The sequence below is a fragment of the Pristiophorus japonicus genome, chromosome 6, assembly GCF_044704955.1.
Source record: "Pristiophorus japonicus isolate sPriJap1 chromosome 6, sPriJap1.hap1, whole genome shotgun sequence".
In the NCBI taxonomy this organism is placed as follows: Eukaryota; Metazoa; Chordata; class Chondrichthyes; family Pristiophoridae; genus Pristiophorus; species Pristiophorus japonicus.
The window spans coordinates 185,142,897-185,155,575 of NC_091982.1; the positions used below are offsets into that span (position 1 = coordinate 185,142,897).

The 12,679-nt window shown below is 42.7% G+C and overlaps 1 protein-coding gene across 1 annotated transcript in view; it reads left to right on the forward strand.

Annotated features, from left to right (window-relative positions):
- Positions 1-12,679, forward strand: part of mfsd8l1 (major facilitator superfamily domain containing 8-like 1) — an 82,727-nt gene that overhangs the window by 35,123 nt on the left and 34,925 nt on the right. Inside the window, exons 6-7 of the mRNA XM_070882297.1 lie at positions 5,404-5,737; positions 9,562-9,635. Of these exons, the coding sequence (XP_070738398.1) occupies positions 5,404-5,737; positions 9,562-9,635 (408 nt within the window). The remainder of the gene's footprint in view (positions 1-5,403; positions 5,738-9,561; positions 9,636-12,679) is intronic.

The following is a 12,679-nucleotide window of genomic DNA, read 5'->3' on the forward strand; positions in this document are numbered from 1 at the left end:
AAGATTTCTTAAGGCTCATGATTTGGCTATTGAAAGTACTAAGGCAACAAGATTGTGCTTATTTTTTAATCTGGATGGCGTTTCATGTGAGTTCATCTGATACCATAAACATTTTAAACACAAACATATATTGTACTAAGGAATCCAAAAATATTTAATTTGAGTTGAGACTTTTTTTTTAGCAAAATCTTCCATTGTCTTTATATAGTACTCCGCATGTAGGAAGACATCTGCATGCTTTACGGTAAGGAGGAAGGTAAGTAAGACAGTGGATTCTTAGCTGCTGAATAAGCAGCTGCCAATGATGGAGAAGATGGAGCAAGGGGAAAGGAGATGTCCAGTGTTAGAGGAGCATAGTGTGTGTACAAGGACATAAGGCAGAAGATGATCATTAAAGTGGGATAAGGTGAGAGCACAGAGTTTTTAAATCAACAAGCTGGGGAATGGGAAGCCAATGCAGCTTGGAGAGGAAAGGTTTGATGAAAGTTATTGCAGGTGAGAACAGGGACTGTGGTATTTTGGATGATTTGATGCATGTGGGGAGTTAATGAAGGGTGTTGGGAACAGAAGGAAAAAGATGGAGCAGAGATGGGCAAGGTTTTGCTTGTGGAGGAAAGTGATTTTGATATTGAATGTGAGGAAGTAAGCTAAGTTTAGGGTTGAGCCAGTCAGCAAGGTTATGCACTTCTGATTCCACTTGAGGTTGAGCTTGAGGTCAGAGTTGCTAATGAGAGCTGAAAGGGATGACCTTAGTATTGCCAACGTGTCAGCTGGGGGAAGTTTTGGATTATCCAGTTCTGAATATTCAACAGACAATAACCTTTGGTCAGTGGAAGAAGCAGAAAATTAGAACTGGGTGCCATCAACATGCATGTGGAAGCTAATGCATGTTTCTGGATACAGTAGCCAAAGGATAGCATGTAGATGATTAAATGTGGTGGCAGCCAAGGAAGGACCCCTGAGCTATGCTGAAGGTGACTGAGAAAGGAGAAGCAATTGGCAATAATGTAGTGATGCTCTGACTGCTAATGAATAAGTGGAACCCAGCGAGGTCAGTCCCACTGAATTGGATAACATAGGATAGGCATTGGTGTGATCAACCGTGTCAATCATAGAATGGTTACAACACAGAAGGAGACCATTCAGCCCGTCGAGCCCATGCTAACTCTCTGCAAGAGCACTTCAGCTAGTCCCACTCCCCCACCCTTTCTCCATAGCTCTGCAATTTTTTTTTCTTCAAGTACTTATCTAATTCCCTTTTGAAAGCCATGATTGAATCTGCCCCACCATCCTTTCAGGTAGTGCATTCCAGATCCTAACCACTTGCTGCATAAAAAAGTTTTTCCTCATGTCGCTTTTGGTTCTTCTACCTCTGCCAATCACCTTAAATCTGGTTCTCGACCCTTCCACCAATGGAAAAAGTTTCTCTCTATCTTCTCTGTCTCGACCCTTCATGGTTTTGAACATCTCTATCAAATCTCCTCTCAACCTTCTCTGCTCTAAGGAGAATAACCCCAGCTTCTCCAGTCTATCCATGAAACTAAAGTCCCTCATCCCTGAACCATTCTTGTAAATCTTTTCTGCACCTGTTCTAAGGCCTTCACATCCTTCCTAAAGTGCGTTGCCCAGAATTTTAAAAAAAGACATGCGTATATATAGCGCCTTTCACGACCACTGGACGTCTCAAAGCGCTTTACAGCCAATGAAGTACTTTTGGAGTGTAGTCAATGTTATAATGTGGGAAACGGGCAGCCAATTTTCACACAGCAAGCTCCCACAAACAGCAATGTGATGATTTTTTTTTGTTACATTGGTTGAAGGATAAATATTGGCCACAACACCGGGGATAGCTCCCCTGCTATTCATCAAAATAGTGCCAGGGGATCTTTTATGTTCACTTATGTGGTGTATTTGGACTTCCAGAAGGCATTTGACAAGGTGCCACATAAGGTTACTGTACAAGATAAAAGTTCACGGGGTTGGGGGTAATATGGATAGAGGATTGGCTAACTAACAGAAAACAGAGAGTCAGGATAAATGGTTCATTCTCGGGTTGGCAATCAGTAACTAGTGGGGTGCCACAGGGATCAGTGCGGGGACCCCAACTATTTACAATCTATATTACACTTGGTCCTTTCTTCCAAGTTGTTAACGTAGCCAAGTTTGCTGTCGATACAAAGATGGGAAGAAAAGCAATGTGTGAGGAGGACACAAAAAAATCTGCAAAAGGACATAGACAGGCTAAGTGAATGGGCAAAAATTTGGCAGATGGAGTATAATGTTGGAAAGTGTGAGGTCATGCACTTTGGCAGAAACAAATCAAAGAGCAAGTTATTATTTAAATTGCAAAGTGCTGTAGTACAGCGGGACCTGGGGATACTTGTGCATGAAACACAAGGTTAGTATGCAGGTACAGCAAGTGATCAGGAAGGCCAATGGAATCTTGACCTTTATTGCAAAGGGGATGGAGTATAAAAAAAGTCGGGAAGTCTTGCTACAGGGTATTGCTGAGGCAACACCTGGAATACTGTGTACAGTTTTGGTTTCTATATTTACGAAAGGATATACTTGCTTTGGAGGCAGTTCAGAGAAGGTTCACTAGGTTGATTCCGGAGATGAGGGGGTTGATTATGAGGAAAGGTTGAGGAGTTTGGGCCTCTACTCATTGGAATTCAGAAGAATGAGAGGTGATCTTATCGAAATGTATAAGATTGAGGGGCTTGACAAGATGGATGCAGAGAGGATGTTTCCACTGATAGGGGAGACTAGAACTAGGGGGCATAATCTTAGAATAAGGGGCCACCCATTTAAAACTGAGATAAGGAGGAATTTCTTCTGAGGGTTGTAAATCTGGAATTCGCTGCCTCAGAGAGCTGTGGAAGCCGGGACATTTGAATAAATTGAAGACAGAGATGGACAGTTTCTTAACCAATAAGGGGTTATGGGGAGCGGGCAGGGAAGTGGACCTGAGTCCATGATCGCATCAGCCATGATCATATTAAATGGCGGAGCAGTCTTGAGGGGCCGTATGGTTTACTGCTGCTCCTATTTTTAATGTTCTTATGAAAGCAGATGGGGCCTCGATTTAACATCTCATCTGAAAAACAGCCCCACCGACAGTGCAGCGCTCCCTCAGCACTGCATTGGAGCTTCAGCCGAGATTTATGTGCACAATTGGACACAATACTCCAGTTGAGGCCGAACCCAGTGTTTTATAAAGGTTCATCAAAACTTCCTTGCTTTTGCACTCAATGGCCCCAAGTTTCCACATGATTTGCTCCTGATTTTTAGGAGCAACTGGTGTAGAACGGAGTATCTTAGAAATCGGAATTCTCGTCATTTAGTTTGCTCCAGTTCTAGTCAGTTAGAACAGTTTCACTTTGGAACAGAATTTTTTTTTCAAAAGGGGGCGTGTCCGGCCACTTACGCCTGTTTTCAAAGTTTTGTCAGTGAAAACTTACTCCAAACTAACTTAGAATGGAGTAAGTGAAGATTTTTGTACGCTCGAAAAAACCTTGTCTACACTTTAGAAAATCAGGCGTAGGTTACAAATCAGGCGTAGGGAATGGTGGGGGGTGGGATGTTTAAAGGGAAGTTTACAAACATTAAACACTTCAGTTTTACAAATAAAGAGCCATCATCAATAATAAATGATAAATACATCAATAAATTAACCAATAAATCAATCAAAAAAAATTTATAAGAAATAATTTTTTTTTTAAATCAATAAATAAAACATTTTCTACTTACCGACTGCAGCACCGGGAGCCCTCCAACAGCGTGCTGGGATGCCCTTCGCAGTGTGTCTCTGTCAGTGTCTCTATCTCTCTGTCTGTCTGTGTGTCTCTCATTCTCTGTCTGTCAGTGTCTGTGTTTCTGACAGCGAGGAGGGGGGGAGCAGAGGGAGGGATGGGGGAGCAGGGGGAGGGATGGGGGGGAGGGGGGGAGAAAGGGGAAGGAGATTGGGGGGGGCATGAAGGAGATTGGGGGGGGAAGGAGATTGGGGAGGGGGGGGAAGGAGATTGGGGGTTGGGAGGGGGGAAGGAGAAGGGGGAGGGAGGCTGAACGGGCCGGGTCCAAGACTTCAGGCAGGGCCTGTCCCCAGCACCAGATTTACAGGTAGGTGGCGTTGTTTCGTGTCGGGGGGGGTGGGAGGGAAGTCGGTTCGGGTCGGGGGAGGTCAGGTCGGATCCAGTCCGGGGGCGGGGTGGGCGAGCGGGAGTTGGGTCTGGAGGCGGCGGGGGGGGGGGGGGAAGGGAAGCGGGTGTCGGGGCGGGGGGGGAGCGGGTGTCGGGTCCGGTCCGGGGGCGGGAAGTGGAAGTTGAGTCGGGTCGGGAGGAAGCAGGAGCTGGCCGTGGGAGGAGCCTTATTCACGCAGCTCCAGTGAGGCCATTCGGCCAGGGCTAGGGGCTGCGTGCTTCAGGCCCCTCCCACACAGATTTGGGCGCCTGGAGCTACTGCACTTGCGCGCCCACTGTAGCGCGCATGTGCAGAGGTCCCGGCACTGTTTTCAGCGCAGGGACCTGGCTCCGCCCCCTACAGCTCCTGCTGCGCTGCGCCGCGCCGAGGGCCAGAGGACCTGCAGGGAGGTGGAGAATCTGGAGGTTTTTTTTAGGCGCACTTTGTGGCGCGAAAAATGGGCGTCCAGGTCGGGACTGCGCCGTTCTAGGCGCGGCTCGAAACTTGGGCCCGATACCTCTATTTATAAAGCCCGTATGCTTTTTTGACCGTTTTCTCAACCTGCCCTGCCACCTTCAAGGATTTGTGCACATATACCCCCAGGTCTCCCTGTTCATGCACCCACTTTAGAATTGTACCCTTTAGTTTATATTGTCTCTCCTCATTTTTCCCACTAAAATGTATCACTCCGCACTTTTCTGTGCTAAATTTCATCTGCTATGTGTCTGCCCATTCCACCAGTCTTCTTGAAGTCTAACACTATCCTCCTCACTGTTCACTATACTTCCGAGTTTTGTGTCATCTGCAAATTTTGAGATTGTGCCCTTTACACCCAAGTCTAAGTCATTAATATATATCAAGAAAAGCAGTGGTACTAGTACTGCAGAAAGGACGGGGTAAGATAATGCAATATGGTTAGTTACAGAAGATGTAATTTGTGACTTTGGTTAGGAGTTGAATTACAGATGTAAAGAAAACAACATTTGCAATAACGTATAAACACGTAACAATAAACAGAGATTTTTAGAAGTCCGAATATGTTGAGGTACCAATTTTGCCAGCAAACTTTCAGCTTGGTATACTATGATGACTAGTTAATTATGATGAATTGCAAGAGAGAATTTGCATCGGTATTTGTACAAGGTAATTGTCTCAAAATATTCAACGTTAACTATGCACCGAAGTTTCTTGCGCACTAATTTTTTTCTGTTCATTTTGTTACAGCTGTTCATGTGTTTTATGTGGATCATTCTTCAAGTGATGATTATTTTTATGTATTATGACCTTCCATTGGTTCCCAAACACAATTCTCAAAGAAGACTAATTTCAGCTGAAGAGGAGGAAGAACCTTTGGTTTATGATGATGATGTGAATTATGCTGCTGCAGAGAACAATCGGTATGGTAGCATTAATGAAAATGAAAAATTACCTGTTCTACCAACTAATGAAATGGATGGTGAATGTAGCAGAGTAGATGAGTATCAGTATATTCCTAATGGGCACATTGATGAAGATTACAAAAATGATGATCCATTCCACAATTTCAGTGTCACTAAAGGTGGGTATTAGCAAATTGTTAGCTGTAACCCATTTGTAACCACCTGCCCCGCCAACACATTTTGTGGCATTATTTATCCTTTTGTACATGAACACCAACTTATCAAAATATTTGACAAAACTTAAGCATCCTTCACTTATTGAATACAGTTTATTTCAAAAGTGGGTGTGCTGTGGATTATCTATGTGTCTTGCTCATGTGTTGTCAACAAAGTCTTTTTCTTTTTTTTTTTAAAAAAAGTATGTCATCAGATTTTAATCAAATTTTCAAACTAAATGTCTGACCTCTCATTAGATAAAAGCAAAATACTGCAGATGCTGGAATCTGAAATAAAAACACAAAATGCTGGAAATCTCAGTGGGTGAGGCAGCATCTGTGGAGAGAAAAACAGAGTTAACGTTTCAGGTCAATGACCCATCGTCCTTCATTAGACATTGTGTTCCAGTTGAAAGTGCATGACTTAATTTAATATTTTACAGATAACAAATATTTAGTTTATTTTTATAATTGTCTTTTCCCCTCCTTTCCCCCCCCGCCCCCACGTCCATCCCTTTTTATTGTCCCAAATGGCACGGACTCGTGAGTTCTATACAGGTGGAGCGTCCGAAATCCGGAAACCTTGGGACCGAGGCCGTTCTGAATTTTGGGTATTTCCGGATTTCGGAACGTCTTTCCGATGTCCCGAAACCGGAAACGCCCGGGCCAAAGTAAGGAGGGGGCGCGGCGGGTGAGGTAAGGAGCGAGTGGGAGGGGGTGAAGGAGCCGGAGGGTGGGGGGGGGAATGGAGCGAGGGGTGGGGTGGGGGGGGGGGGGGGAATGGAGCGAGGGGTTGGGCAGGCGGCGGGCCATGGTAAGGAGCAGGGAGTCCGGCGGGGCCTGGGGAAACCGGTGGACAGCGGGCCAAGGTAGGAGCAGGGAGTCCGGCGGGGCCTGGGGAAACCGGTGGACAGCGGGCCAAGGTAGGAGCAGGGTGGGCGGTGGGGCCTGGGGAGTCCGGCAGGCGGCGGGCCAAGGTAAGGAGTGGGGGATGCCAGGAGAGTCAGGCGGGGCCAGGAGAATCCGGCGGGGTCTGGGGAGTGCGGTTGGAGGGAGAGGATTGTCGACGGTTCCGGGTTCGGCAACGTCTGTTCCGAGTCAGGGGTCGGCGGCCGGGAAAAACCTGCGTTGAAGACCTGCAAAAAAGGTAAGTTACAGTTTTTTTTATTTTTTTATTCTTTTTCAGTGGTTAATTCGGTTTTTAAAATTTGGTTAATTCACCACAGATTGGCCCGGATTCCGGAACATTCCGAATTTCAGGATTTCAGATGCTCAACCTGTGGTACCAAAATAGTCTGGTTCCACAGTGCTCTAGTGCCTCACCTAAGTATACATTTTCATCACCTTTCATTCAATGGAGCGGCTCCATTCTGTCCTCCTGGACACGTGTGCACTTGCACACACACCCACAGCTTCTTAGCCTGTTGGGTAGCAATTAGTAGTAGGATTTTTTTCCCTAACTCTTAAGTAATTACTCCTGCTGCTGCAGTAGAGATCCGCAAACCCAATCCCGATTTGGAGTTTGAATCTGGTACTAACTTGGCTTGTATAGCTCATTGCTATACCAGGAATTGCATTAAGCAATTAATGGAATTATCATCTTAAATACTTATGGTAAAATTCCTTTTTTAAACAAAAACCTGGAATATGACTTCAGATTATATGTTTCAAAACTATGCAGTTTTGCAAATATTGTTGGGTCTTTAACTATAAAGGAGCTGAAAAGTATTTCACCCCTTGATGCTCATGCACATACTCAATTATAAATAATGTATGAATACAACATTTCACCATGGAAAATATGAGACTTCTTGAGCATTGTGGGTTTTTCATTTTTACTTAACTTTGTAGATAATCATTTTAGCAAGATGATTTTTCTCAACTTTGTTTACATTTCTGGTTTAGTTTTAGTGTGACATTTTTACTCGAAATTAATACGGTTCATTTTTCAGTATCCATAATCCTGCTTTTGTATATATTAAAAGTACAAAAGACAGAAACTATAATGGAATTCAGTTATGTGCATATATCACACCACAAAAGTTGAATGTAAGCAGAGTTCTATTTACTAGTTGAATTGGAAAATCACTAACAAACAGTCCATAGTAAATGTCAGATAAATTTAAATAACTGCTTTAGTTTATATCACCTTTGGAGCAAAAACTCAAGGCTGCCACTTTAGAAGTAGGGTTTTCAACAGCAGAACTCTGTACTATGAAGTGTTTGGTTCCATTGAGCATATAGGAATACTTCAGTGGATCAGCAGCCATTATACTTTTGCCAAAAATTACTGTTTTTGACACATACACATAGCGCAGTAGTCATAATTAAAGTTTTCTTTTCCACTCTCTTTTTGCCTTCCTTTCTCCTTGCTTTAAAAATTAGTTGAGTTTGACCTTTCTTACCTGTCCTCGAAACACAACTTTCTTTCTCTGACCCTGCAGACAATTTCATGTTAAAACTGTTGGTTGCTTAACTGTCTTATAGTATTTAAAAATTGATTTGGTTTTCAACACTTGAAATTTGGAATGTGGGTAATTAGCTTCTTGTGTTTGGAATTCTTTCCGGACCTACACATGTATGTTTTCAAGTAAAAAGAACTTCAGATAACTACCTGGAGATGCTGTCATGGACAACAAAGGGGTAATGATATGACCTCAGCCCAATTAGTCTTAAAGAGATAGGAATCTAGTATTTATTTGTTTTTATTTCCCTAGATGGATTAATTTAGCTATTTGCAAATGTATATGCCTTCCTTCAGATGAAAGACTAACTTAAAAAGTGAGAGATCTGTTTTTTTTTGTATATTAAGTATCATAGCTGATAGTAGCCAGAGACTTCAATAAAGGGAGGATATTTCAATTGCCCCTGATGCTTGTTGAGAATACAGGCAAAAATGGAGATTTTATACTGGGTAGGCTAAAGCTTTCCCATGGCTTTGTGCACTCCAATAAGCCTTTAGACTTCATGGTTCATAATTGCATGTCAGTTTTATTCATTCTTTCTTTCATTTACCATTTTCCATTGTCCTTGGGGATCTTGTGTTTTTGGCAGTCTCAATATGTCACCTTGTGGACAGAAGATTTTTCTAAGTGTATGATGAAAGATTGTCAAATAAATACATTCACTTTTTTTCTTAGCAATTATTTTTTATAATTTTTTTATAACATTTCCTTAAAATAAAGCTGCCAGGAATTTTGGTCTTCACACTTTCTCTTTTTAAAGAAACTGTATGTTATAATTTTAAGTAAATTCTCAGGCTATTTTCCTTGAAATGATATTTGACTTTTCAAATGAATATAATAGTGCCCAATCACCTTAATCATGAGTTAAGATTGCTGTCTCCAGATCATATTGAGTACCGGATTGATACAATAACTAGCCTATTAATTAGCCTATTAATGCTGTCCCTGTATAATGAACCACCACAAATTGTTGTTGAATTGTGTAGCTGCAGTGTTCCAATAGCAGCTTTACAGCAGTCAGCCTAGCATTAATTAAAAACGAAGGTCAGCACTTTTGAATAAAATTAATTAATTTTTTGTTGCATTCAGAAGCATGGGTGGAGGGGGAAATATCTAACCTATTTCTTAGATTCTATGAAAACCTGAATCCAACCATAACATTTCTTTGTAAAACTATTTGCGGTTTGTTTCCATCTTCACCACCTGAGCAGTAATTTGGCAGCGCCTATCACCGTCCATTATAGAATATACTTGATTTTTCATTTCATTGAAACTTCCAGTTATTTTAAATATACAATCAATGAGTCTTTTTTTCCATTTCAGAATACCTACGAGAGGAAGTGGTGGTTGTCCTTACTGCACAATTCATTACGCTCTTCAATCAGACTGCTTTAGAGGTATGCAACACTCAAGTAGAATTAAACAGAACATTCATTTTTAATTGGATGCGACCTATTTGTCTCATAGGTTTAAGACCACATTTGCCATTTAAAGCTTTACTTAGCAGTTTAAGGGTTACTATGAATGTTCCTGGGTTGGTTGGTTTAGTAAAGTAGATGTAGCTCAGTGATGGATGGTGAAGCTGCTTGTGATCAATCATTTTTATCTATTCTTTAGAAATTATCAATTTTAATTCCTTACAGCAAATTGGTATAAGTATATAGTGGATGATGCATTTTTGATTTTAAACAGTTCCTAATGATTTTTGTTGTGTTTTCATTCTACTGATTTTACATTTTTAAAGGATATTTTCTTTTGCTAAAGGCAGTATGTACTTATGCTCTAAGATAATTGCCCTGTCCTGAAAAGTCATTTTGAGCATCCTATATGCATTGTATAACTAAAGCCTAGTTTGGTTCTGGAAAAATCATGCGCTTAGCGCGTACATGAAAATGTTATCACTACATTGTAGATTGGTAGTGCTGGATGTGCTCTTCTAACCCTGCATCATACAAAGCCCCATTGTGCCAGTTACGAACAATGATGGACAGATAAAGGCAATCTGGTCCATCGATCTTGTCCCACACAATTGCGATACCTTGTGTATCACAACATATGTACTCCACCTCACCCGAAACCATTTGATGTCCTGGAAGTCTTCCTCGACTCCGAGGGACTGCCTAAGAGAAGAAGATCTGGGAGAGGCAAAAAAACAGATAAAATACCCAGGTCAATTTGGGAAAAAAAAGAAATCTTGAGAAATTCTTCTCCGACTCATCTAGGTGATCAAAACTAGTCCAGGAGATCATTCTGGCCCTGAATTCCCTGCGGTACCTATCTTCTGTAAGAGGTGATCTCCGCCGCAGCCAGAAACAAATCCAGCTTTCGCTTGAAGGAATTCAGCGAGTCTGCATCCACCACATGAAACGGCAGCTTATTCCAGAGGTCTACTATTTTCTGGGAAAAGAACCACCTCCTGATGTTTAACCTAGATCTAGTCCTATCCTGCCTAACCTATTTAATTGAAATAAACTGTCTATTCCCTTCATTATCTTATAAACCTCAATCAGATCCCCCTTAAGTCTACATTGCTCTAAGGTCTTTTAGCCTATCTTGATAACTAAGATGCTTTAGACTTTGAATTAGTCTACTGGCCCTCTTTTGCACCCTTTCCAGAGCCTCAATATCATCCACCATGTGAGGAGACCAAAACTGGACACAGTATTCCAAGTGCGGCCTGACTAAGGTTTTGAACAAGGACAAATCAGGACGCCTCGTCTTATACTCAATTGTCTTATGGATACACCCCAACATCCTATTTTCTCTAGCTTTCGCTGCACAGCATTGCTCATGTACCTTTAAAAATGTATGCACTAGAATACCCAAATCCCTTTCTATCTCCACCATCTTTAATGCCTTTCCCTGGAGGGTATATGAATGTTGAGCATTTGCCCTGCCCATATGCATAACACTGCACTTATCGAAGTTATATATCATTTTCCAGTCTTGAGCCCAATCTCCCAACACAAAGATCTGCCTGAAGCAGACGAGCATCTTCTACAGTTCTAACACTCGCACAGATCTAGGTATCATCTGCAAATTTGCAAATTGTGCCCCCAGATCATTAATAAAAATAGTAAAAGCAATGTTCCCAACACTTTTCCCTGCATCATCATCATAGGCGGTCCCTCGAAACGAGGATGACTTGCTTCCATGCCAAAAAAGGGATGTGTTCACGGTGTTTCGAAAGAAGAACCCAAACTACATCCTCAGGGGTGGAAGATGCCATTGTGCATGGATTTTTTTTAACGTGTGGTGGCCATTGCACATCAGCCACTATACAGGCTTGACAGAGCTAGGTCTTGGTCCAGTGGCAAGGATTACCCAAGATGAATGGAGACCAGCTCTGCCGCACGGACCTAGTGCGCACACATATCGCAGTGTGTGCTGGCCCACGCTGCCCCTGGCCCCGAACTCGCCCCGATCACATCCCTCCACAATCTCTCGCCGCTCCTACACCCCAACCTCGCCACTCCTGCTGTATCTGCCTACCCTCCAATCACCGACCTGGACCTTGATGACGTCACTCTTCGCTGCCGTCGCCCTCCTGCACCAGCTCGCACTGCTCCCTGACGTGGCATGCCTCCACGCTGCTCCTGGGCCGCTGACCGCTCCTTTTATGGTCCCGAACTGCCAATGGTATCACCTCCGCTCCTTTTATGCATGAGAACACTGATCCCTGCAGGACACCACTGGTGACCGGTCTCCAAACATCCAAATCCATCTATAATTACTTTTGCCTGCATCCTGCCAGCCAGTTCTGAATCCAACTCAATATATTTTCATTAATACCAGAAGCCTCTTATGTGGTACCTTATCAAAAGCTTTTTGGAAATCTAAGTAAACGATGTCTATTGGGCATCCCTCATCCACCAAGTTTGTAACTTTTCAAAAAATACAATTAGATTTGTGAGACATAACTTTTTTTTATGATGCCATGTTGGGTGTCCTGAATATGTCCCTTCCTATCCAAGTATTGCATCTCTTATGATTCCTTCAAGCATCTTACCTATTACTAATGTTAAACTGATGGGCCTATAGTTACCTGGGTCTGTCTTGTCACCTTTTTTAAAAATGGGGACTACATTAGCCTCCTTTAAATCTGTAGGAACCATTCCAGAGTGCATTCCAGAGCTGTTAAAAAATATAGGTTAGGGGCTCGCAGAGTACACGTCCCATCTCCCGGAGGACCCTCGGGTGGATATCATCCGGCCTGGCTGCTCTATCTATTTTCAAGTTCTTAATTCTTTCTAAAACAATGGGCTAGACTTTTCACTTCACATCGCCCATCTATCGCCCAAAACGGACCTCTATCGCCCATTTTGAGGAAAAAGTGAAAACTAGGCCCAAAACATCGCTGAAAAGACAGATGCCCAAGTTTCGGCTCACTTCGCTGAAATGTCATCATCATCATCACAGGCAGTCCCTCGGAATCGAGGAG